Raw genomic sequence first — 27,692 nt, forward strand, 5'->3', positions numbered from 1 at the left:
GATCTCGATCTTGACCGGTCTCTGAGTCTCGAGCTTGGCAACCTAACTTCGCATCATGGCTCGATATTACACGAAATTGAACCTTGGTCTATCATGTTCCAATCTCGATTATTCATACGAAGGGCAAACTCGGTTTTGACCGTATATACTCTTCAAACATAGGATTGAGAAAAAGGGCAAGTCAGCAAATAGGCTGGGAATGTCCAAGGACCCAAACAATGGGAATTCCTAATTTTTACACCAGTAATTACCATGTCAAAGGCAAGACATGGATATTTTTGAATTAGTACAGCCATTAATTTAATTTTAATTTTTTTTAAAGGACGAGTTAAAAAAAAAGGAGCAAGAAGAAAAATCGGAATTATATTATTTCCAAGAAAAAGGAAAGTTGACTTGTATCGTTTTCCGCCTAATAGCCTTTTTTCTGGTCTTAATTCTGAAATAATCATCAGGTAGAGGATTTCATATGAACACTCCAGTTAGCAAGAAGGTCAGCAGTGCTATTGGCTTCTCTAAAACAAAACAAAAAAATGTGAGAAAGTGTAATTCCACTAGCTTCAAATTGTTAATTTTCTCTATAATACTAGCAAGTTGCCATGGGCCATCAGAAAATTTGTTAATACCAGCATTATTGTGCATTTGAAAATCTAATTCCTCCACCTGAATCTGCTTATTATATCCATTCTCAAAGCACCATTTCAATCTAATAAGTAAGCTTTAGGCTCAGCAAAATTATTAGTGCAATTGCCAAAGGAGTAGTAAGCCATAATTAGCAGCCCCCCCCCCCCCCCCCCCCTTATGATTTCTTAAACACCCTCATCCTCCTGTTAAGCCAGGATTAATTGCCTTTGCTACAACCATCAGTATTAGCTTGAATTGAATTCTCCATCCAACAGGGATAATCTTTAGGAAGGGTAGTGTTTCCAGATATTAAAGCTGATTGAATGTTAACCAAGGTACTGATCATTTGTTGGATCTGACAGAGGAGCTTTTGTACATAGACTTTCTCAACCCCAATCCCCATACCTCACCGTACACCTTCTTTTCCATATTTCCCAACAAATGAAACTTTGAAGACATTGAAAGATGAAAGAAAGAATTGCATTCTTAGGCTTAGGAAGCCACCATTCAAACAGATAGTCTCAGCCCAATAACACTCTTAATGCTACCAAACATCTGCCATGCTGCTAGGGCACCTTCACTCTTCATTAATGTGTTCAATACATTCAGTTTTTTGTGTCTTGCAACATAAACACTTGGAGGGGGCATTAGGACCAAATCTGTTGAGAGTCTATTATTTAGCATTCTAAGCCTCAAGAATGAGATTTTCAGAAGGATTACTACTATTGGATTTGTTATATTTGGCACAAAACTTCAGCACTAGAACCGTTTAAGAGAAATGTGGACTTAGATTTCTTTGCATTTTCCCAATCATACAGTTTTTCAATATGGGTTGCTCTAGTGGTAAGCACCCTCCACTTCCAACCAAGAGGTTGTGAGTTCGATTCACCCCAAAAGCAAGGTAGAGAGTTCTTTGAGGGAGGGAGCCGAGGGTCTATCGGAAATAGCCTCTCTACCCTAAGTTTAAGGTCTGCATACACACTACCCTCTCCAGACCCCACTAGTGGGATTATACTGGGTTGTTGTTGTACAGTTTTTCAATATCCCTCCAGGAGGAGAAGAAACAAAAGATCAATTTTACTACTGTTGGTACCATAATTTGCAATACCTCAAATTGTAAAAGTGAAAGTTGAATTGTCACTTACAGGTTTTTGACTTTACAGCGTCAAGCTAGAATTCCCAGAGCACATAAGAGAACAAGAGACCTGATACTTATTTACTAAAAACCTTGCATATTCTATCGAAATTTGGATGCGTGCAGAAGTCAGTCAAAAGCACAAGAAAACAATAAATGACAAAAGTAGACCATAGAACACAGATTGGCTATTATTCTGATGATTCAGAATTACATGAAAAACACGTCTGAAAGAAAACAATGTGGTCAACATAACATCAATTTAAGTATTCATAAAAGTCCAAACATTGAAAAGAAGTCTGCATTCTAGCCTCAAATAAATTCGATAAATATATACAACTATCAAAAGGAAAAAGAAAATGAATAAACAAACCAAAGACCTTACTATGTCATCAAATCAAATGTGAGAAGAGTAGCTTTCAAACTTTTAGTTAAATTTTGTTGCAACTGCAGCAACTAGATTAAAGACTATGCAATTCTCTCATTACCACATATTTGACAGTTCACAAGCATAAAGAATACAACCCCAGATATTTCCATTATAACCCTTGTGAGCTAAGAATGGATAGGGAGTAGGACAGCGAAGAGATAAATGCACTTGACAGATAGTGTTGGAAATGGGAGGATTGCAAGTTGCACAATCTCACTTACCATGCAAACTTGAGCACTGAACAATTACTAGAGACTTCTGAGGAAAAAAGATTAAAGAAGTACAAAACAATATCATTTTCATAAAAGAAAAACAAAGGCATGACATTTTATACATTTGGCCTCATATCATAAAAATATGAACTATTACATTCTGGAAGCTACATGTGGAACATAAATCGAAATGAGAGTTTGGGAATTCATAGCAGTTTCAATTACATCACAAGCCAAAATTATTTTACATTGAGAAGGAACAAATAAAAAAGAATCAGGTCACTAGAAAAAATCTCTATTACCTCAGGTGAAAATGAAGCTTTGACTTGTTAGTTGAGTCTCTCCCGTCTTCCGAGGCACCTGTGATGCCTTTCTCTAACTCAAGATATATAACAAGAATAACATATCAAATCCCTCGCATTAGGAAGAGGCAGGAAAAAGCCGAGTCCACAACTTCTGCAGCACCATTCAGGCTGTGAACTAGGAACACTTTTCCAAATAAAATAGCTCATCTAGACCTTCCTCACAAATTTAACCTTCATGAATCAGATCCTTGGATATCAGTGCAATTCTTTGCTTAGCACTATCAGAGCGGAAGTTGTCACTTTTGAATCCCAACTGAAAATGAGTGAGTCCAAGGGAGCATTTAGTGAAAAAGGAGACAATCAAGCAGCCTAAAATTGTGCTGATGGTGAATCTTTGTCCTAGTGGTATCATCAAGGGAATAATTACCTCGCTTGGACTATCAGGTGGGAACCACCTAAGCAGCACACCAAGGTGAACTACAGCAGGTATAAGCTTGAAAAGCAATGGAGTAGTCACCTGCCAAAAGCTTTGTCATAACTCAGCTAGAAAACAGAACTAAAGAAAGACAGCGATTAGAAAACGATTTATTCTTCATATGCAATCATAGAAATGCCTTTGCACTTCTTATGTGGGATATGGATCAAATAATAAATATTCCTTTTTAGATGGTGTAAGGGCAGCTGCTCAATCATATAGTTATGAAATACCAGATGAGTTGTAGATGAGTCGGTTCGATCACCCCACCCATTCTGCCCCGAAGAGTAACTAAGACCAATTTAGTCTTCTTGCTAGGTCACGCTCATGGAAATGCAACTGCCCGCAGCGGTGGATTTGGACTCGGAAGTCGATCTCATCGAGAACTTACAGCAGCTTGCCAAACAAAGGCTAAGAGAAAAAAGAACAGAGGTATGACTGGCATAATATCTACGATTAGATTCAGAAAAGCACAGGCCTCGGGCAATTTTCCGTGGGTTGATAACCCACAGCACAAGGTATTCTACCCAATAAGGCCTTTATCATATATGTATATGTGTAAATACAGGTACCATATATATATTTTATATGTATATATATGGATTCATTTGGTTCTTTTTGTTCTAGCTCGAGCTGGATGATTAAATATTATCCTGTACAGTTCCCTTCATTAAAAATAGTAATTCTACTTTTCTCTCTCTCCCTCTCTTGCCCACACATACTTCAACTCACTCACGACAACGATTATGGGAAAATACTAAGAAGGCATTTGTGCAAATTTCCTGCAAAAAGTGAAGTTATTTTTTGGAAAATAGTGCTTCTAAACTTTTTGAAGTGTTAGGAGCTGTTTTTCACCCCAAAAGTTCTTCTTCCACTTACAAATTTAAAAAGTAAAAGAATTAAACTATTCAAACACATTTCCGACTTCCAAAAACTCTTCTTTTTTTTTTTCAAAAAGTTGTTCAACATGTTGTTCAAACAGCTCATAAGTGATGTAAAATGTTAGAAAAGGCGCAGCATCCTCGAGCCCTGAGGCATTCTCTCTGTAATTGGTACTGATGGACTGAGAATAAGCCTTCTCCAATAACAAGTAACTCAAACTCCAAAAATAGAAGCAAATAGGTAGGAGGGGGAAAAAGAAGAGAAGATAACATGTGTTCCGGGTCCAAATAGCCAAAGATAATGATATAAATGGCCAAATCTGTAGCATCTATCGGCACAGAGACAATAGGAGACAATTAAAAAAGCCAAGAGCTCATACCAGACTGAGAGCTGTAGTCCCTAGAAGCAGCAGGTACAATTTTCCCTGAAAGTTGCAAGTATACATTTATCCGTCAAACAAAAGGACTCCTTTCAGATAGAAGTGCTGGGAAGCAAACTGGGAAACCAATGAATGGGAGGCAGTAAATATGATGCAGTGTGAGTTCTCATTTTATCCCATTTTTACAGTTGGATAGCAATCAGAAAATCCTATCACATAGAGAACAGTAGTATCAATTACCTCAACAAGATGGAGATTAGAAGCACGACTGAGCAGCACAAAAGCGAATTCTCCTATTTGTGCTAGAGACATACCAACCTACAAAATGTCAGTCTCCTTAGTTAACAAGATTTAGTTATCCAGCAAAAAGGTAAACTCAATACAGCAGCGGAGTCATACTAGCAGTGAAGTTTTGTTGTTGTAGCCAAAGGCCTTAACAACTGCAGAAGTCACAGCAGTTTTCACAATGACCACTAGTATCACTGATGCCAGTAGGATATCTACATGGTTCCAGAGGAAATGGACATGGATGAGCATCCCAATACTGGCGAGAAAAAGAGCTGCAAAGAAATTGCGTATGGGTTCAACCTGCACCAAAATAAACCTTAACCAAATGTATCCAGCAGAGAATGGCAGAAACGTTACAAGTCTTGTCTCTGCACTAGAATGAACAACAAGAGGATCGAGTCGTTTTCTTGTTTAAGTGGACCAATTACGTCCATACATACCAGACCTTTCACTTCTTTTTGATGAATACACACCAACCTTTTACTAAATCTGACAAGTTCAATCTTTAGCACTTTAATTTCATTAATAGGATTAAGGGAACAGAAATCCCCATTTGCAGGGTCACTTGCCCACCAAACACATTCAAAAATATCAGAAAAAGGCAGGCCATAAACCGGAAGCTATTTTGGACCCAGAACTCAAAATACATTGCAGATTTGATGATGATAGTCGTGACTGTAATGTCTCCTTACTTATCAGAAGAAAAGTGGATTTGTATTCTAACTAAATACTCTGATTACTTTCCCAATGTATTCTCATAAGGAGGCACATAAGAATCATTCTTGATCCCATTAATGGTCCAGACCATGAATAGATGGTATTTTAACTTGGTGAACTTAATTAAATCAGTCCTATTTTACCTCCAAAATATAACTATAATTGATTACAAAGTTACACATTTGGATGCAGTCCTTTTATTGTTTTATTTGTAAGTTAAGTGAATCAAATTTTTACTCCACAAAGGTACAATATTCATGACCTTGAATGTTACCATCTTCAAACAAATAAAATGTCTATCACATCAATTGATGACAAATAGAACAAACTGCAGGTAGCTTAGCGTTGCAACCAATCTTAAAAACCTAAGTGTTTCCATCCCATCCCATCCCATCCCATCCCATCCCAACTTGATCATTATAAACTATGCTTGGAACTATTTAGCACGCAGAGCGAATGAAGTTTTGGTCAAAAAACAGAATTTACAAACAAGATTGTTTTTGATCAACTTGAAATCATGGTCTACACAGATCGATCATCTTGAACGCTAAACAAGAAAAATCAGTTCTCAGAATGTCAGAATAATTATCAAATCTTAACCAATAACTGTCCCTTAACAATACAACATTGCTTCAGAAAGGATAAATATATGAATTACCTTAAGTAAAAACCCACAAAAACCAATATAGCACTATTACAACTTTATTCTTTCAGGCGTACCAATAAAAGCACAATTGAAGTTTATCTTTGCATTAGTAATTCAATACCAGGCAATACATGTCTTCATCAGCAATATCAAACATGTATAAGATTCTATTCAAATATCAGATAGGCCTAATGATTTTATTTACTAATGCCTATTGACACCATGATGCTTCTTGTCCCTATGTTTATAATGACTAAACAAATATCATAATGAAGTCGTTTTTTATGAGAAATACCAAAATGAAGTCTTACTTGTTCAAGAGTATGTTGGGCAAGATCAGTTGTTGAAATCATCACTCCAGCAGCAAATGAACCCAACTCTAAGCTTAGACCTAGCTTGTCACTGCACTGAAATTGTACAAACAATAAGAAAAGACAGTTATTGATAAGATATACAACAAAAGAATTGGTTCTCAGCATGCACCAACAAAAAGAAAACATTCAACATGCATCTCTCTGAATAAAAATGCAAGAATTCAATTAATATGCACTATAAAGGAAATTCTCTTAAAGCACAGATTAGTAAACTTGATGAAGTGATTGGAACAAAATAGCAAATGGAATTAGGAAAATTAGCAGGCCAAGCATGACCAAGCTGTTCTGAGCTCTTCTTGACTGCAGCACAGTTCAGGAGCTGTTTGTGAAGAACTCAAGAGTTCAGCACTAAGATTATATTGGCTATATGAACATATATCTGTGAAGAACTTTCAAAAAATGTTTCTATTCAAAAATGATAACAAAAAAAGAATGTATCTAACATTACAGATATGTTGAGCAGGACATAATTAATTTTAAACTCCAATTTCAAAAGTCCAAGTCATGAATCTTTCTACCAGGGGATATAGAGAGAGGTCTGGTCAACAGGAAGTAATGCATAACCAGAAAGCAGAAAGAAAAGACAATCCAAATGCATATTCTATTATAGAAGTTCAAAAAAGCTTAGTGACAAGAAGAATAACCAACCCAGGCTACAAGGAGGCAAAATGCCACTGAAGCCAATTGATAAAGTTCATTGGTCTGCAAAAAGAAAAGGACATAATTAAATTTTCAGATAAATCATAAGTATCTGTCACCAATGCCCACAAATCGTCATGAAGAACTCATGAGAACTAAGAAAATCAATATCAATGGTTCAGTTGAAAAGCTTTCAGTGCCAACATAATAATGGATAGAGCATATGATAAGTGCTTTCGGCGCCAACTTAATAATGCGTAAACTAAGTGCACCTCGTATTTTGTGGAGTATATTAACACTCAATATTTAGAATTGAGACTTAGTAGATTGATCATTGATTCTCGATACTTAATTATGTATGTACTACCGTATGGTAACAGACAGTATTGGAGAATAACTTCCATATTATTGCAAGAACCAACAGGTATAAATACATGTATATAGCGTTCCAACTATGGAGAGAATCAAAAAAGGAAACCTTCAAAATCTTCTATGAATCCCTATAAATATGCTATCTATAACACTCCTCAAGCTGAAGCGTAGATATTGATCATGCTCAGCTTGTTATAAAGGTAGTCAACTCGATTTCCAATAAATGCCTTTCGTGAACAAATCGATTAATTGTTGTCTCGTCTTCATGTAGCCAGTGGAAATCTAAGTTTTTCTGAATCTTTTTACGAATAAAATGACAGTCAGTGTTGCTGGTGGGAGGTGACAAGTATCCCGTGGAATTAGTCGAGGTGCGCACAAGCTGGCCCGGACACCACGGTTATCAAAAAAAAAAAATGACAGTCAGCCTCAATATGTTTAATTCTTTTACAATACACCGGATTTGAGGCAATATGAATAGCAGCTTGATTATCACAACGGAGCTTTGCTTAAAAGATGATTTATCCACATAATCTCACACGTAGACTGTGCCATAGCTCTATTCTCGAATTCTGCACTGGACCGTAATACAACATTTCTTTTCTTATTTCTCCATGAAACCAAGTTTCCACCAACAAAGACACAATAGTCGGTAGTAGACCTTCTATCAATCTTAGAGCCAGCCCAACCCACATCTGCAAAACACTCAATGTGAGAACTAGGCCACCCTTGGGTGCTAGATTTTCTGGCTCGCTTGACTCATCTTGGTTTTCTTAATTAGTTTCAAACTCATGTAAGTTTTCCCACTTTGAATTAGAGAGGAGTGGGAGGAGGGAGGCGCGGTGTTGAAAGTCAAGGTTGGGACCCCACCATATAAATGGGTCAAACCACTCTATTTTCTAGAGTATGTTCGTAATTCTTTATGTTCTACAGAATATCCATACTTATAAATAGGTTGTAGGTGTATTTTGTAAGAATTGCGTTAAGATCAGTCAACTAGTTCTCTCTAATTCTTGCTTTGATCTACTGGTAAAAGCGCAGCGCGTGATCTGTGAGTTAGTTGCACGTTACAGTTTCGACCCCTATCACCGACAAATGCATGGTGGTATTTAAGTGAAGAAAGGTAGACGTGTGGGCCCATTATCCATCGAGTTTCGAACTGTATGCCATATGCCACCGACCCTCAGGGATTTCTTGGTTATAACAACTACTACTACTACTGCACCTCAATGCCAAACAAGTTGGGTTGGCTATATGAATCCTCTCCTCCACAAATCTCAGAAAGTGCTATTGGTTAACAAATGTAATTTTTTTAGTTAGGAAGTTCATACCTGTGATGATAAGCTTATCATCAGCTTCAGGAACCATGGCACACATGTCCGTGATAATATTGACAAAATAGCCAAAAATGAGAGCAACACGACCAACCTGGCTGATAGATGAATCAGTATAATGCAACAAATAAGTAGGATTGGTGCAAAAATAACGACAAGCAAGAGTCTCAAACAATTTAAAGCACCAAAATTCCAGCAGTACTCCCTTAGCATCTACTTTCAGACCTTCCACATTTCCCAGAATTTGCATTATGGAGGACAAACAAATAATGCGGTACTATGCCACTATAGGTAGTAAGTACAGTATATGCCAACTATGCAATATATTAGGACCACCATAATACAATATCATTTGAGTTACTTCGGTGTCTATTACAATACCATAAAGAACTGAGGCGCATGGAAACTGACATTTCTGCTGCAACGCAATCATTCCAACAAGAAATGTAAATTTTAGTAACAGAAAGTAATTTTTGGAAGGTCATCCCAATTAAAAGTAAATTTCTCCTTAACAAAAGTGCCAAAATCAGTCCTCTTTACAAAAGAACAATCAATAAGTATGCCATACTACAGACTCGCCATGCAGAATATTTAGAGATCGCCCTCATTTAAGCAGCTAGCGACAGTCTAAAAGTATTGCTACTTAGCATAAGAGTATGAAAAAGTAAAGGGTACTAAAGTTACAGATTTTAGAGCTAAATACACAGATATAGAAGTGTCTTGTTCTCAGCAGGGCCACTTTTAATTGCTCTGCACCATATTTGAATTATATCAGCTGTCTCACAAGACAGGATTATATGCAAGAATCATTACGAAGGTTAAGTATTATTACATGGCTCACAAGAATCAATGCAACACCCCTTGATAAAAAGAAAAAAAGAAAAGAATCAATGCTACAAACCCTCAGGGGTTGGTCTGGTGGCAATTGACTTGAGCCTTGGGGTTTGCTCCCTTTCAAGGTCTCAAGTTCGAAACCCACTGGGTGCAAACAATTTCTGAGGGCCATCGGACTGGGTAAAACCTGAATTAACCGTGGTGCACTTGCGGGAAACTCCTTGCCGAGGGCCTGTGCACCCCGGGATTAGTCGGGGCTCAAAGAGACTTGGACACCCGGTGCAAATCAAAAAAAATGTGGCTCATTCATGCTGATTCAATAATCCACCTTGATGTTTAACCCCAACCCCAAGGAATTTAGGTGAAATTTTGCAATAATCATGTAGGATCATATTTATGATATACCTTCCCACAGGTGTTCGGTTGATGATTTACTATTTCTGCTCCATCATAACATATATATGTCTTTCACATTTGACCCAATTAAAAATCTTCTTGCATAACCTATGGTAGGGATATGACCATCAACCATCCACCCATCAATTTCTAACTTCCATTAATCTTTATTGAGAAGACTCTCGTGAAAACTGATCTTCTTTAGTATGTTCATCTGCGGAAAAGAGAATTCTCACTTACATTAAATTAAAAGGTTGCTAGACTCTGATATTGACTATACATGCATATCTATGTCATCATCATTTAGATGGACAAGTGCAGCTTCCTTGCCTTGCAAATTATAAAGTATCAGCAGGCACTAACTTGTTCACCGCTTTCAATAACTTCTTTGGGTATCCAGCTTTCATTGTGAATAATTTAATTGGGCCTCTATCTTCAACATACCTGGTTTTTAAAAAGAACAATCCACCTTCCCTCCTCAAGTGACTTAGTCATACAGACTTAAGACTCAACTCATCGTAAGTTAGTTACGACATTCTAGAGGGCCAAATGAACTCCTAAGAACTTAAAACCTAAATTCAGAACTCAAGCGCAAGCGTCCCTGCAACATCCCGGTTGGGAAAGATCAGGATAAAAGAAATCAACGGTCAGATTGTTAAATCTACAAAACTGAACAGATGCCTCTAGGCAAGATCTGGTTAAAAAGTATGCTAAACATACAAGACATGATAGCATAGAACGGACATTTTTCATGCAGCAAATGAGCTCTGAAAAGAGGTCAGTTGCAAGATTGATCAGCTTCTAACACAATAAAAGCCTATCTTTAGTTCTCAAGAGACAGAGCCTAAAATATGTTCGAGAACACTCTTTCCTTCCTTAAGAAGATTCCAAACCGAGGGAAAGCAAACAGAAATCAACTAGTTCTTACAAATATAGCTGACCTGCACCAAAGCATATACAGAGAGGGAATAAGAAGTGGTTCAAGAAGTCAAGTATGCAAACTTACGACTTCGTCATCGATATTAACCCTTGCAGAAAATTGGAAGTGCCTCCCAAGATTGGAAGCAAAGCAAAGAGCAGACCTACAGCACAATCCTGAAAGAATGAGAAAGCACCTGGAATTTAGACATGACATTACTGTTCATTCAAGGGAAGGAAGAGTATGAACTTACTATGATCTATTCTTATGTGGTAATATCTTATGGGTGAGATAAATAATAGCTGCACCAGGCTCCACGGATTAAATGTTTAGCAAGTATTACTCTTGTGCTGATGAAAATAGTGGTGAGAAAATATTCTCTTTGTTCATTCTCAAAAAAGAAAAATCATTTTGTGACCTTTGAATTGGCCGCACGCCATTTAGACTTCTATTCAACAATATTCAACTAGTTGCTCTTGCATACGGTAAAGAAAGAAGGACGTGCAGAAGATAAATCGGAGGACGAAGCACCTGCAAAATAAGTGTGCCAATTGTAACCTGGCCATGAAGGGCATTTGTACTATTCTTTTCCATCAAAAACTTCAACACCTATGGCAAAGAAAAAAGTCAGTTACCGTCAGAACCTTCAGAGTCCACAATACCCGAAAGAAAATGCAAACTGGATATCAACAAGCTTACCACTGCTGTAGAAGACATTGAGAGAAATGCTCCAACAAATACACCCTCTGAAGATTTACCGCCACACAACTACAAAATCATCAAGTTGCATAAGTTCATATTTTTATGAATGAGGAAAAACTTTTGGCATGCACTAAAGGATGAGACATAGTACTAGCTTGGAGCAACTTTCTCCTACCATACAATATGTATAGGTGGCAAAATAATTAACAAGCATGACTTAGTCACATGAGCATATACATCTTTCTTATGATCAACAATTTAACTCAGCTGAGCTATTAAGCATAAAATGAGGTAAAGTGGAAAATTATACGGTCTTCTTTTGGTAAGTGGAGAACTTCTACGTTTTAATTGGCTATACGCATAAAATGAGATAAAGTGGAAAACTTCTACGTTTAAATTGACTATATTGGATACATTGTCTGTTACTAAAATATAGAAAGCTAATTATACTAGTTATGTAATTAAACAGAATCAAACTTTTTCCCCATTAAAAATTTACCAAGAGCTTTCACCTTTATAAGATAACTACAGCATTTGATGCTTTTAGTATGTATTTATACCATTTCATCGGAGTTTGCACTCATTCAGAGGCAACCAGCATAAGACTATTAGTCTTCTCCTAGCTCTGCAATTCAGTGTAGCAGTATAGCCAACAAGTCAAATTTGAACGGAAGAACAATCCATTCCCATTGAGCAGGAAAGTTTCATCAATTGACTCTTGAGCTAAGTCACTAGTAGCTATTGTTACTATAGGAAGCTAATTCCACCAGACACCATCCTCATTTCTCCTCAGGCTTTTTTTTAAGACCCTCAGATACAACACATATTAAAACTATTTTTTTCTAATTAAAATAGCTGGTAACTGTCAATGCATAGCAACAAAGCAGTCATCAGAATGACAGTTTTTCAACAACTAATAAGAAATGAAGCACACATAGTTACATAAAACCAGACAGCATAAAACAAGTAAATTTTAGACCTACCGAAGCTGTAATTCCACAGAGACACATAAAAAGCATAACTTGAAGCAGTCCTCCAAGAACTGCAACTGCTCGAACAACACGAAGCTAGATGACATAAAATATCAGTGTTACCCACAGTTTGTATAACATAATCAATAATGACTCCATAATTACATCAAGAAAAATGACAATTTTGACATTAGCCAACCTTTGCTGTTGAGAACTCCAGCCCCAAAGCAAAAAGAAGAAAAATTACACCGAACTGAGCCACTGTCTCAACCTATATGCAGAAACAGGTTAAAAGTGTCACAAAGCTTGATAAATGAATTAAAAGCAAAAAAAAAAAAACACTAAGTTTATTATTGCCAGATAACTTTCTTTAACAATTTCCAAACAGCATTATATTTTTCTTAATTGCAAATACAAAACCAGTAAGTTGAAATGTTACTGGGAACTTGCATGTCTCCATCATTTTCCATTTTCCAAAAATGTCATTTAGAACCCATATGCTCTATTAAGCTTATCAAATTGAGATTCTCACTTAAGCTGGTCTAAACTTGTGAAAGTAGGTCATTTCACATTTCTTATCAAGCAACTGATCAGGAAAACGTCCTTTTCAAGTATTACAAGCTCAGCTGGAACCTTTTGGACCATGGGAAACAACAATTGCACTGTATTAGGTGAAGAAAATAAGCAACTCATAATATCATTTTGTCAAAGCTACATACTTGCACCATTTCACTAACAAGTTTGAAGCCTCCAGGTCCAACGACAGATCCTGCTAGTAAGTATCCAGTTATAACCTGAGAAATTATGAACTAAGAATTAGAAACTTGAAGGCCTTCAAACTACCGAAGAAAACACCTATTGTACACTATTGAATGGAGAAAAAATCAGTCATGTTCTTTTATCAGTAATGAAAAGAACTCAGTTAAAGATAAGTGATCCAACCGGTTGACCAGCACAAGCAAAAGCAATTCCACCACATGTTGCAGAAACAATGACCACTACCAGATCTGATATCAACCTAAACATTAGACATTTCAAGCAGCAGTGAGCCATATAAATGCTTGTCATCATCCATATGAATGCAGAAAGCTTACCTCAAATCTAACTGTAACACTGGATACTTGGACTTGAAATTAGATATGATGAAGACATTGTCCTGAATAACCAAAATATCAAGCATTATGTTCCATCAATATGGATCTTTATTTTCCAAACCATACCCAGCCGATCAACTCATGCGCTGAAGCAAAATAAGTCACCACTAAAAGCTTACCTTCCTATCTATCAAAGTTGGGGTTTCTTCTGCTCCTTGATCATTATCAAGCTTGAAAACATGATGAAGTTGAAAGGATCTACAAAGTAATAGTACAAAACATGTAAATCAAGAACCAAGAAGGAGCTAAATACTGTAGAAAGTTAATCCGTGAAATTGTATGAAGCATATACTTGTCCTCTTTCTTTGTGTCATTTTTCTTGGGCTTAACTCTCGCCACAGTCTCCAACACTGCCTGGAAAAGAAAGGAATATTACATTGAAACAACAGATATTCAAGTAGCCTATAAGCGAGTAAAGAACATCAGTATAATGGTATAATGGTTATGAAAAAGAAAAACAAATCAGAATGACAGTCAATGTATAAGCACAACTTAAATACATACCCACTTATTACTAGGTCAACTAGAAATATGTTACAAGTTAAAAACCAGTAACTGTACCTCAGCAAAATAAAACTGAGAAATGAAACTTATATACCTGACTATAAACAGCGGAAAACACATCATTAAGTTGTTACAAGTTATAAGATAAATATTAGTTTTCCTTCTCAGAACCGACAGAGGACGAACCATATTAACAGAAATAAATGGAGAAGCATAATGGAACGGCTACCTCCCAGGCACTTACTAATGGAGATCGGATGGTATCAAAACCAAGAACAAGTTTGTTTACTGATGCATTATGCTATTTCATTTATCCAATATATCAGTCTTAAATTTACTCCCTTTATCATAGGAAATTCTTTAACTTTTTTTATAAAGGTGGTGTCCCACCGACTACTTGTATCTTTTCACTAGTACAGGTACGTGGTAACTTTGCCACAAAAGGTTCAGCTGATGGGAATAAGTGACCTTCTTTAACTGAATGAGTACACATAGCAAATCAAACTAATAAAAATCACATTAATTAGGAAGACCATGAACAAAAAAAATCACTAGGAAGAGGAGAGATAATGTAAGATGTAACACACCTGCTGCTCGGCCACACTATTATTGAAGCTGCCCGCATCATTAACTGCCAATTAAATAGGGAAAGAAATATGGCGATATCAGTTAGTAACTCATCATTTTTCTACTTTACCAACCTTCTGAAATTGCATATGATACTACAAAAGCACTACTTTATACATACTAATTTTTTCAATAAATACAACCATCAATGAAACTATAAATCAATCACATTAAATCCTTCAGTCAAGAGAATCTTTAGTAAGATTATTGATTTATTTAAAAATAAACAGTTTTAACGCATATCTCCAGTTGCCAATTCAACTGACCAAATTATGATATTTCTTTTTTGTACAACTCTATGAGCAACATAATAAACCGAAATATAATATGAGCTGTGAGGAGTTCAGATCTAGTGGAAATAAACCTTCGGTTTGATCATTTTCAGTGAACTCTTTTTCGAGAGCCCGATCGATCATATCAGCAAAACTATCCTCTTTAGGACTACTTCGAGGTCCACTGCTCAATTCACTAGCATTGCCGCTACTACTTCCTCCTCCATCGAGCTGCTGATCTGATTCGGGAAGCGCAAATGCAAGTGCTAATACAGAAACAAAAGCGATACAAAGCAGCAATAGAGTAATTGCTGAAACTGTTGACAGCTTTGCCAAAAAGGATGTTAAAGGCGAGGATGATCTCCTCTGACTCCGAGCACTCATTGCACGGCGGCGACGGCGACGGGGGATAGTAGCGTCGGTTTGTCGGTTTTGACAGGTTGTACAAACTCTACTCAGTAGCAGAAGATGCTTAGTACTACACTGTACATTGTGTGTATTTATATATATATATATTATATATGGAACACACACTGACACACGCGTACTGTGTGTTGAAATGCGAGAGAAGAGGGACAGAGATTGAATTTTTGTAGTTGTAGACTTGTAGGAATAGACACTTGTAGGATAAGTTAAAAAGTAACCATGGTTAGATTTTAACTAGAGATATGAGGACTCACAGACACAAGTCTCTGGTCATTGGGTTATAGTTGTATTACTGGACAAAAATAAAAGATTGAATGATATGACTTAGTGAGAGTGATTAAAGACAGTTGAGGGATGTTTGTCACTTGACCATGTGTTACATGCTAAATAAATAAGGGAATTAAAAGTAAAAGGAGAAGAAGATTGCAATTTGGCGATACTTCAGTATTATAAAGCCAAAAAAAAGGCAGAGAAGAAATTCAAATTATGTATCAGACATGATAGGAGAGGGTATTTCAGAATTTTAAGAGTATATGTGCACTATCATATCTTTAGTTATCAAGCCAAAAATAAAGGAGTTACTTTGAATTTGTATTCTCTCTACTAGTTTGTGTTTGAGTGATTCTATATTTGCATTTATCGACATGTGCAAATATATGATAATATTTCTCTATTAGTTGGAAGACAAAAGAAAGTATGGCGTAACCAACAATAGTCCGACAAAAGAAAAAGTGAAAAAAAAGATTTGAGAATGTAAACTAATAAGTTTATCCAATGAACTCTTAATCAATCCCCTAATAGATTTATGATTATTTAGATCAAGTAATAAGACTGAAGGTGTAAATTTGGAGTTTATGCAATGGATTCTCAACCAATCCCTATTAGTTTTGACAAATAATTTGGGTAGAAAAATAAAAATATGAACTTGAATTCGAGGCAATAATATATATATTTTTTATTGTTAAGACAACTTCATTTTAAAATCAAGTTCTATTTTTTATGTCTATATTATTTTATTCGATGTTTTTGTGATTTTATCGTTGGTTACTTTTATTAATCAACTTATCTAAACTAGAAAAATGACCTTGAGGAACTTGGATGATTTGACTTCTTCTATAATCTTCCATTTGAATATTTATCCTAGACCTTGAAGTAGTTTAAACCTACACAATATTCAAATCACCTATCGCCAACTTCCGCATGCTAGCCATTCATTGTCAAATTAGGTGAAATTTCTCATGACATATTAAAGTTATTGACTAAGTTTATCAGGCTAATAAATATGAGATGAAGGTTCTATTGATACATTAAGCTATTGACCAAGCTTGATAAATTTAAGTCTATACCTAACTACTCTCATTTAGGCTACTATAATTTGTATGACTGATGCAAAATGCTAACCTATCCAAGTTAACCAAATAACGGAAGATATTGTATCCCCCAAGACCAAGAGATGCAGCATTTGTTTTTTGGTTTTTTGGTCAATTTTTTAAGGTACTGACCGAGATCAAACATCCACGGTCAATCTTCTTAAAGATGCTAATAGTAATAAATACTGTAGTACTATAGGACAAGCTAACAGAAGACAGTGAACACAGGTTTACATTCAAGTCATTACTAGCTCAAGTCATGGCTTACAAGACTTATTTTTTACTGCCTAGGACAGTGAACTCACCCTAATAAGGAGATGGTTTGTTGTTGTTACATTTTTCCAGTGGATTTTGGGGTTGTCTTTGGAAAGAACACGGTTTAGGAATAACAACGAGTGTAGAGCTGTGTCAATCAACGATAAGCAATAAGTCACAAACAGATTCCAATCTGCTACCAAGAGTCGAGCCATAACTTGAATCATGCTCCTCCTTTACATATACCACATCCTGATGCGTTGAAGATTACAAGTTGCATGAGTGAGTTCATACATGAACTAGCAACATAGGAATATATAATTTACATGCTTAGCTAAATGCATTAAGGTGCACAAATCTTAACATTCTCGCTTTTCCCTTCTCCTGCATCCCAGTAGCATATACTACACGCAACCACTATCAACGGAAATTATTCTCTCTTCTTAGAAACACAAACGAAAACAGTTTAAATTTCAGGCCTTTCAAAGTAGCCCAAAGGACATTCACCTACTATGCTTTTCCAGCTGGTAAACTTTTCATGTCTATAAGGGATTTCTCAGAGAGATTTATGATTGAATCAGCAATAACTCTGGCACTGGATTTCATGTAACCGCCTGAAAATGTAATTAAAAAGACCTGTTATTGGTAACATATGGCACAAGAAGTCCGCCAAAATGATTCAATGACTAGGCAGCAATAGAGAACAGGGGATAGGTTGAACCTGATGTGAGCATGATGAGGGGGATGTTTCTCTCTCTAGCAAACCTGAAAACCTTTTCGTCCCTACTAGCAATGCCATCAGGACTGATCTGCACGGGCACATATGCAATTAATAAAAATAGCAACAAACGATTTTGGCATAAACTCATTTCCCCCTCTCTTTTAATTTGGGCATAGAAAGGGCTGCCGTTTATTTGTAACAAAACTGGCAGTACATGCTTACTGAAACTAAAACTGCTTCAATCAAACCAAATCTTTAGTATTGCCAGAATTCGAGGCATGCCCATTAATTTTGGCTATTTGAAGGATTTGAGCAAAGAGAGAAGCATGATTGATATTTTACCTTTCTCTGGCTAAGTTCAAAGACACAAATCCTTTAGGCCCAAGCCTATACACAGAGGCTGGAGCAAATATCAATCATACTTCATAAGACACAATTTTTATTACGAGATGTACAAAAATGTTACCACAATTTAATTATTTTACTTACTAAAATTTAAAATCATTTAAATAATCAAATAAACATCAATGTGATGACTTCTCCACCAAGCTAATATTCACCAATTACTCAACTATTTTCCTCACCACTTGTACACAAGTCAAACAAAAACAGTGTTTTAAAAGGCGTTTTCAAGGCGAGCCCTGGGACGAGGCGCACCAAAAATGTCCCGGGGCGATAGTGTAAGGCGAAAGTCTCAAGAGGCGTACGCCCAGCAATTCGGGGCGTATGTCAGGGCGTTGAGGCGCATTTTTGTAGTGAGTAGTAAGCCCCAGAGACTTTAAAACAAAATTTGCAGAATAAGTTCTTCATATAATACCCAAATTCTCAAAAGTGAGCTTGTAATTACTCAAAAGTTTAAAAAAGAACTGAAACATTAAATTTAAAAGTCAAGACCTTTTTTATTGATATAAGCCCTAATTTATATTCTTCTTCAATTATTTATCTTGTCCGCTAGTCTGCTACTATCTCCCAAAAGCAACGAACAATCATTTTTTTTTTTTGCAAATACAAAGAGAACTTCATTGTCCTTCATAGTAACAAGTTCAAAGTTCAAATTGTAGGTTAGTCATCCTTTTTGTTCATCCAAGTATAAAACTTAATTCTTTTCAACTCAAGTAACCTGTGCTTGTAAGTAGCGTATTTGACTAGTTTTTTTGTGGGGATGGAGCACATCTATATAAATTCTTCACATATTTATAGTTTTCTTCAATTTGTATGCAATTTTACCTATTTATAAATATTTTACTGTAATTATATTATTTTATGAAATATTAAAAATTAAATACTCATGGGGCTTATGCCCTATGCCTCGCTAAGGCATATGTAAAACGCCTCGCCTTACGTCCACGCCTTTTAAAGAACAAAAATTTAAAGTTACATGTCCAGTAATAGTATCACGTAAAATTAGATAGAGCGAATGTAACAAGTCTACTGCATGTACGTTACATAATTTAGTTATCGATAAAATTGTGCCTAATGCTTGGCACAGAGTTGGGATATTTCGTATCTTCATCCTACCTTTCAAGCCAAAAACATGTATTTGATTTTTAAAAAAAAAAAGATTACTTTCTTACATCCCAAATTTTATAATTATTTGCTTGTTTGCTTATGACAAATACTCCTCCAGTTAGCCGTATAAAGAATGTTAAAATATTTATAAGCTTGTAGTAATTAAAACACATAGAGTTCCATCTTGTGTGTGGTTTGCCACAGAAAGAAGCACAATCTTCTGTCAGACATGCAACCCATATATAGCTTGTTTCCAGTTTGTGGGTCTTACCTTCAACCTGCCAAGTGGATCCCCATCCAAAATATCAGTGCCAGCATTATAGACAACAAAATCGGGATCAAATTTCTTCTCTGCAACCTGGAAGTCCATTAGGATAACAATCAATCATGTATTACAAGGGTAAATCAACACAATAATCGAGAACTCACTAGGAATATATGTGTTTGAATGTTTCCGATAAATAAAGAAAGCATAGAAGAATCAGAAGACACTGACACATTAGTTCTTTTAAGTCAAATGATTTCATGACAACAAAGATGTAAACACTTTACAGAAGTCTGGTTGCAAAGCTCCAAAGATATTGATCCCTCTAGCCTCTACACAACAGGGAATATCCTTCTTACACAAAAAATATTATAGGAACAAAAGGGAGCTTTTAACTCTTCACAGTGCATTTTCGATTTCTTCAAAAGTTCCTGTGTTCCTTTTACTCCATCTCAACCAAAAAGCACAAGGAAGAGCTCCTCTCCACAAGCCTTCTTCCTAGATAATTCTAGGTAACTTCATTAACACTAGATATTAACAGAAAGTCGTCATGGTTTTTCTAGGACTGAATTCTAGAATTTGTACCAGGAGCAATGGTCATAACCAAGGCTAAATCAGTTCCTCACGCAATCAAATCATTAAAAAAATAAAGATGTTAGTGACAATGTTGACATAATCTGCAACTTCACTAGTGAAATATTTGCAGCAATCCTACCTGTAGCCATCTAACAAATGAACATACGGAACTTTTGCACTGATCAGAACATACGGAAGATAGTAGTAAACGCAGAATGGAGGACTTGAATTCAAATAAAGTTGAAAAGTTACATCACTTTTCTTGTATCAGCATCAGAGGAAATCCATTGATCTTTTGCAGAACATATATTCCCCACTCCTTATTTAGAGAAGGCAATAAAACTAATAGCTGCAGAGTTCTCATGACGACTTAGAATTAAACAATAACCACTATGTGGTAGACATGCTTTGACAGGTCACCAGCACATAGGCACAAAAAGGTGACACAAGAGTATAACTTGCAATAATGAGATACTATTAAGGGAAAAAATGTGTGGAAAGTGGTGAGAAGAAGTTCAATTACATACCTCAAGTGCATGATCTAGCTTAGTCAAGTATTCATCTGTTGCAGTCCCACTCTGCCAAAGTTAAGGAAGCCACAGATGTCAGTGTAGTTCAAGTAAACAAATAACGTGTTCTATAAATTTGAATCTAACCTGAACTTCGATTCCTAGATCAATGTACCGCCTGGCTTCAAAATCCTAAAAAAATGATATAGATTCGCAACAGATCTGATCAGATACTGCTACCTTTTGATGCTATCAGCGCAATTAGAAGAGAATCAGAAATCAAAAGACAGAATTGATTCGGTCAGGGATGGGGGCACGGGGCATGTGAGGAACAAGGAAAGGAGAGGAAAGTAACAGCCCGCTCAACATGCAGCAGATTGTTCAAGATGGAAACTCACAAGTGGATAAATTCCAGGATTGTACATATCAAGGATAAAGACTCTTCCTGCCAGCACCCAACAATCACCAATTAATAACAGTTAAATGGCACAGAAATTTAAGATGAATGACGAGAAACATACTGTCCTCGGAGAAGTCCATTTCATGGCCATTTCCTTGGTGTGCATCAAGGTCGATTATCATGACTCTGTGCAAGAAAAAAGTTCATAAATGATTTCACTGAGATGCCATGACCTTTAACTGTACATAGTTACACATTATACATGAATTACCATTTGGTGTACCTTGAGATATTTAAATGCACAAATGCAAAATGTATACAAAGAGATATATCAGCATAAACACAAAAACCGCCTCCCCTCTCTGATGAACAATGATGAAATCCACCACCAACATTAATAGCCCATCCTCGTTCTTTTGCAAGCTTTGCAGCCACGATTGTTCCTCCCACCTACAAAGAATTATCAACAATTAGATCAAGTCCTACTTCATGTAATATTCATAGTGAATCCAATCTCCCACACGATAAGGGTTAGGTTTAGATTAATTAGCTTTGTGTTAATGTACCTAGAACTCTAACTCTTGTGTACTCTACTGTGTATATATTGATACATGTATGCTAACATGAGAAGCGTGAAGAAATAATACAAATAGATTTCTAGCATCTTTCTCCTATGTTAACATGGTATCAGAGCTACCATCGGACTCATCGTCCACATTGCTTCCACCACCAGTGGCGACCATCACCACCCAAGCCACCGTGAATTCCTTCACTCACAGCTCCACCCCAACACACTCATCACATGCAATTATTTCATATGCCACCACCTTCCAATTTATCCATTGCATCCATTTCACAATCATCTCCCCCTTCCATTGAACCTACTAGTTTTTCTGAGGCCAACAAACGCAAAGTATGGCATGATGCCATGGCCTTAGAGATGAACGCTCTTCTCCGCAATGGCACTTGGACATTGGTTCCCTTTTAACTCTTCCATAAATGTTTTAGGCAGCAAGTGGGTATTCCGGATTAAAAGAAACCCTTTACGTCAAGTTGAGCATTACAAAGCTCGTCTAGTCGCCAAAAGTTTCACCAACTTGAAGGACATGATTATTTTAAAACATTCAGTCCAGTAATGAAACCTTCCACCATCAGAGTGGTTGTTGCAATAGCTGTATCAAAATGTTGGCATCTGAAGCAACTGGATGTGCAAAACGCCTTTTTACATGGTCAGCTTCATGAACGTGTGTTTATGTCTCAACCAGCAGGCTTCACTAATCCCTTATATCCTAACCATGTCTGTCAACTCAGGAAGTCTCTCTATGGCCTTAAACAGGCCCCTCGTGCGTGGTATATGAGGCAACATCAATTTCTCGCGGCTATTGGGTTCTCTCCCTCGAAAACTGATACATCTTTATTTGTGTATCAAGCTGATGCAATAGTTGCTTACTTGCTCGTGTATGTTGACGACATAATTCTGACTGGCAGCCATCCATCCTTCTTTAGTTCTATTATCTCAAAGCTTGGTGATGAATTCTCCTTTTGTGACTTGGGCTCTTTAAGTTTCTTTCTGGGAGTAGAGGCCAAGTATACTGCCCACGGTCTCTGGCTCTCTCAACAGCAATACATTAGCAATCTGCTAACTAGGACTGGCATGCTCAAGTGCAAGCATGTTCGCACACCCATGGCACCTAATACAAAGCTACACACTGGGGATAGCTCTTTGTTTCATGATCTTAAGTTATATCGCATTATAGTTGGAGCCTTACTATGAACTCTCACTTGGCCGGATCTTGCATTTGCGGTGATTAAAGTTTACCAATTTTTGCACTCTCCAAGCTTAAATCAATGGGCTGCAGGTAAACGTATAATCGGATATCTCAAGCATACAATACCATCAGTTTGTCATTCTAGCCTCTCCAGGTCTGTCACTACAAGCATTCACTGATTCCGATTGGGCAGGTTCCTCGGATGATAGGAAGTCGACTGGTGGCTATGCCATTTTTCTTTGAAGTCTCGTGGTCCTCTAAGAAACAACGGACAGTTGCTCGATCTTCCACTGAATCGGACTACAAGGCTCTTGCTGCTGCTGCTGCTGAGCTCTCTTGGCTGCAATCTTTATTATTTTAACTGGGCATTCCACTTCCCACTCCTCCAGTCCTATAGTGTGATTATCTTGGTGCCGCTTTATCAATCCAGTTTTCCATGCTTGCTCTAAGCATGTTGAGATTGATTATCATTTTGTCCGTGACAAAGTAGCTCGAAAGGATCTCTCAGTCCAGTTCCTGCCAACAAAAGACCAACTAGCTGATGTATTAACCAAGCCTCTTGCTTCTGCTAGATTTGAGCTACTTTGCTTCAAGCTGAATGTTGTTTCTCTACCTTCGGCTTGCAAGGGGAGTATTAGAGCAAGTCCTACTTCATGTAATATTCCTAGTGAATCCAATCTCCCACACTATAAGGGTTAGGTTTAGACTAGTTAGCTGTGTGTTAGAGTATAGTAGTGTACCTAGAACTCTAACCCTTGTGTACTCTACTGTGTATATAACTATATATTGATACATGTATGCTAACATGTGAAGCGTAAAGAAATAATACAAATAGATTTTAGCATCTTTCTCCTACGTTAACATCAACAAAATATGAACCAGAGAACTAGAAAAAAAGAAGATGATCTGTGAATAATTAATTTCACCTGCTTGCGGAAAGGGCGAAGCACTTTCTGCTGCACAAGGCAATTGGGAAGCATTGCAGCAGGAGGGACCTAAAAGGTCCAGGCATGAGATAATCAAGAGTATCAAAACAAGAAAACTAACTTTTCGAAAAACAGGTAGCTAGCAATGTCTTGGAAAATCTATGATGACACCACACGTCTGTTTACTTGTTCTTGTCATAGTAGTAAGATGGATCAACACCAGCAAACTTCAGCTCTGAGTCTTACCTCAACAATCTTGGAGACATTCAAGCTGCTATTCAAACTTTTCAAGTATGATTCTGAATGCACCTAGACCAGAAATGACAAAACATTAATCAGTCACCCTCAACATTGCCAGATACAAGGACAGTCCATAGGAATGCTTAGGTACAAGGACGGTCCATAAGAATGCTAGTCATACTGACTACAGCTAACAAATAAGTAGAGTTACAGCACCTAGATTGGAGAAAAGACCAAGAACATCCTAAAGTGACTAGTAAATTCTGTACATGCAAAAAAACTGGAACTCAGTGTGCTGTAATTCACCTAAATGAGATTGCAAATAGACCTCGACATTCAAGAACTCCTATATAATCAACGAGGAGCCCAATACTTGACTAAAAGATTTGCAGCACAAGGCTTAAGTATTATTGCTGACAGCACCTAGATCAGATAAAGAGCAACAATATCCTGTTTTGACAACAATATTGCAAATATATACAAAAATAGAACTAGATGTATTGTATGTCACCTTAATGAAATTCCAAATTGACCCTGGCATTTATGGACTCAAACATAGGCAATGCCTTAAAATGGTAGTTAAAAGATTTACAGCGAGGATCCTGAAGTAATTATTCCGACAAACGATCCTCAAAACTTAGATGTGTGAACTCAAATAACTGGTGGATGGGATCAGAATCTCATATATGAAAATGGTATCTGAGTTTAGCTGAATGGAGGTGATGATAACTTAGATTCAAAAAGTAATGACACCGTGTTCCTTAGAAAATATCAGGTCATCAAGTTGATTTTTTTATTTTTTTTTTTGAGATAGAAATTCATCAAGTTGATTAAAAAGTTGCAAGCGTGAAGAATACATAAATTTAAGGGAGATAAAGTGTAAGAGCATGTTTCAAATTGACTCAACTAATCATTTGAAAACAATATAAATGGATATAATAACTCAACAGATAACTAAGTTGATATCAGTAGAAGTTGCTACCACTAGCAGATCATCTTTTGTTGCCTCCACAGGCTCAACTATATGCTTTTGATCCACGATACCGTTCTTAGAGAGAAACCGGCAGATTCGACCCCATTTTGAAGCGTCAAATGGATGCCTGTGAAGTTAAATGCTTGAATGAGGCCTCCAGTTAAATTCAAACCTAGTTAAGGCAGTAGTTCTTTCAGAGAAAAAATAATATCTTTTTAGAGAGAAAATAAACAGACATGACCCTCAACAAAAAATTAACCAAATAGAAATTCAGCTCTGCAAACAAGGATACTTCACCTCAACAATACCAACAACACCAAACCCAGTGTAATCCCACAAGTAGGGTCTGGGGAAGGTAAAGTGTACACAGACCTTACCCCTACCCTACGAGGTTGTTTCCAGTAAACCCTTGGCTTAAGGAAACAAGTATACTTCACCTCAAGTGCAGCAAATGAAACGCATAGAAATGAGGCCCCTGCCATTTTGTCAATGAGCTATATTTTATATCCATGACCTTCATGACAAACGGGAAATTCAATAAAATTGGAATGAAATAGAGAAGATTGGCAAGGCCCTTGTGCAAGGATGAAATGCACAAATTGAAAATAATACAAACCTTTAATTGTAGCATCCCACAGCGGATAGTCAAAATAGAAAGGGGGTTCGTTGTAAAGCTTGCCTTAGGAAAATCCCACATGGGAATGAGAGGAAAAGTTATGGGCCATATAAGGCGAGAAATGGAATGCAACTCTCGGGACGTCCTTCGGGTAGAAGCCCAATGGGCCAAAACTGTTAGGCCCCAAATATTGGACCAAAGGGAACAAGGCCAAGGTTGTAACAAGTAGTATCACGAGCAATATCACTCCTAGTACGAGGGTGGGGCAAATATGAGCGAGGAAGTTGAGCTATAAGGAGTTGAATGTAACAACCTATGGATTTTTTTTTTTTTTTTTTAGGGGGGTGGGGATGTGTAGGGAATTCAATTTGAAGCTTGTCTCACATATCCCACATTGGAATAGGAGGAAAAAGTTAAGAGGCCAAGTAGGATCAGGAATCCAACTATTGAAGCACCTTTTAGGTTAAAGCTCAAGGTAACAACACCATGAGCCACCAAAAGTTAGGCTAGAGTGGCTAATACGTCGGTAGTTGGGCCCGGGCCGTTACAATCTATTTTGAAATTAAAACTTAGTTATTGTTGTTATACGTACGTTAGTCCGGTGTTTGTTTATGAATATTTCTTTTCTTTTTTTGATAAGAAGTAAAGAACCCCTAATCTGTTTGTTTAGTATTGAATGGAATGGACTTAAGTAGCCGGAAGGAATGTATCTAGAATAGATATATGAATAGTGAGATGTTGTTCATTCAGATTGAATTGGACTATACCTCCATTATTTCATCTTCTTTATTTATCAACACTCCGTTCAACTTTTCACAATGTTTAAATTTTCTTCCAGTCATGTACATAGAAAAAGTTAGTTATCATCTTCCAATATCCACCACATTTGCATAATATAAAACATCCTATTTCATATTGTCATGATTTACCAGGAACAGATGCCAATTACTTCCAAACTCAATATCATTAAACTTATATCTTAAAATACAAAGCTAAGATAACCAGCTTTAGTACTTCTATTGCACTTCTAGAGTTTCACCATTTTTTTTCCGTCTAGAACTACATACCTTAGACCTGACCATTGCTAGAACTTTCCACGACAATAACTATGCATCCGTTTTTAGGTAGACATAAGGAATTTAGCAATCAAAAATTTTAAGGATTAAAATAAACTTATTTCGGCAATATCTTTCACCATTTGATCCTGCAATCAATTCCTTTTCTTTTTTTTTTCTCAAACAAATTTCACCCTGAATGTAGCATAGATTTGCAGCACTTACAGTTTCTCAATACCGAGAAAAGAAATGTCATAGGATGACGAGTATATCAACGGAACCTGATCAGGAAAAACAACAAAACTAAAATCCGAGAGATTCCTGTAAAACTCTTACTTTAAATTTTTAAATAAAAATTGAACTAAAAACGAACAAGTTTCAGTTATATACCTTAGAAGGAGGCACATCCAAATACAGCTTGCTAGAGAGAATACGATGCCGACGTAGAGCTTCGGCGTCGTCGGTTTTGGATGAAGATGCTGTCGACATTCGGAGAAGAGGGGAATTGCATAAAGTGAAACAATTGAGAAATTGAGCAACTTTAATGGCGATGACTTTGTTGAACTAATTTGAATTGAAGAAGAAGAAGACGAGAGAGATTGAGGTCAGAGAGAGAGGAAGGTTGACTCGGCTGAAATTGGCAGCAGTAGTATACTCAGAACTGAGAAGGGACTCGGAGCTTTGACACCTGGCATGAGTGGTTGAAGGAACTGGACTCAGCTCCGGAAAGGGAAAGAAAGTTAGACACGTGGCTTTCGTTATTAGCGTTGACTTACGTAAAATGGTCTTTTTAGGCGACTGTTTAAATTTTGTCTATTTTAAGAAGTTATGCATAGAGTCTTGGAATAATTATTCTTTTCGGATAACGTAAGACTCCGATTTAATATTTGCTCATAA

At 36.8% G+C, this 27,692-nt stretch overlaps 2 protein-coding genes and 1 non-coding gene across 6 annotated transcripts; 1 reads left to right on the forward strand and 2 right to left on the reverse strand.

The window, feature by feature from the left end:
- Positions 1-2,458: 2,458 nt before the first annotated feature.
- Positions 2,459-15,753, reverse strand: LOC104121010 (K(+) efflux antiporter 4). Its single transcript, XM_009632905.4, has 20 exons — positions 15,278-15,753; positions 14,874-14,917; positions 14,075-14,136; positions 13,902-13,980; positions 13,723-13,784; positions 13,571-13,646; positions 13,348-13,422; positions 12,828-12,899; positions 12,641-12,724; positions 11,655-11,723; positions 11,487-11,564; positions 11,043-11,131; positions 8,804-8,900; positions 7,113-7,166; positions 6,402-6,497; positions 4,839-5,027; positions 4,680-4,757; positions 4,440-4,484; positions 3,131-3,220; positions 2,459-3,016 (listed from the first exon to the last, which is right to left on the reverse strand). The coding sequence occupies exons 1-20, from the start codon at positions 15,567-15,569 to the stop codon at positions 2,930-2,932; spliced, it is 1,818 nt and encodes a 605-aa protein (XP_009631200.1). The 5' UTR covers positions 15,570-15,753; the 3' UTR covers positions 2,459-2,929.
- Positions 15,754-17,450: 1,697 nt separating this feature from the next.
- On the reverse strand, positions 17,451-27,500 carry LOC104120999 (histone deacetylase 2). 4 transcript variants are annotated; one of them, XM_009632887.4, is made up of 13 exons: positions 27,186-27,499; positions 27,021-27,076; positions 25,134-25,251; positions 24,158-24,220; positions 23,912-23,980; positions 21,500-21,666; positions 21,338-21,402; positions 21,215-21,261; positions 20,964-21,008; positions 20,835-20,885; positions 19,738-19,824; positions 17,958-18,045; positions 17,451-17,850 (listed from the first exon to the last, which is right to left on the reverse strand). In XM_009632887.4, the coding sequence occupies exons 1-13, from the start codon at positions 27,282-27,284 to the stop codon at positions 17,747-17,749; spliced, it is 1,059 nt and encodes a 352-aa protein (XP_009631182.1). In that variant the 5' UTR covers positions 27,285-27,499; the 3' UTR covers positions 17,451-17,746. The 4 variants fall into 4 exon arrangements, with proteins under 4 accessions (XP_009631182.1, XP_070038631.1, XP_009631188.1 ...); XM_070182530.1 differs by lacking the exon at positions 27,021-27,076 and having other exon boundaries at positions 27,186-27,500; XM_009632893.4 differs by lacking the exon at positions 23,912-23,980.
- LOC117273612 (U6 spliceosomal RNA) lies at positions 25,640-25,744 on the forward strand. Its single transcript, XR_004503613.1, has one exon. It is a non-coding gene; the product is annotated as a U6 spliceosomal RNA (small nuclear RNA).
- Positions 27,501-27,692: the final 192 nt, after the last annotated feature.

The sequence above is a fragment of the Nicotiana tomentosiformis genome, chromosome 8 (genome assembly GCF_000390325.3).
Source record: "Nicotiana tomentosiformis chromosome 8, ASM39032v3, whole genome shotgun sequence".
Classification (NCBI taxonomy): domain Eukaryota; kingdom Viridiplantae; phylum Streptophyta; class Magnoliopsida; order Solanales; family Solanaceae; genus Nicotiana; species Nicotiana tomentosiformis.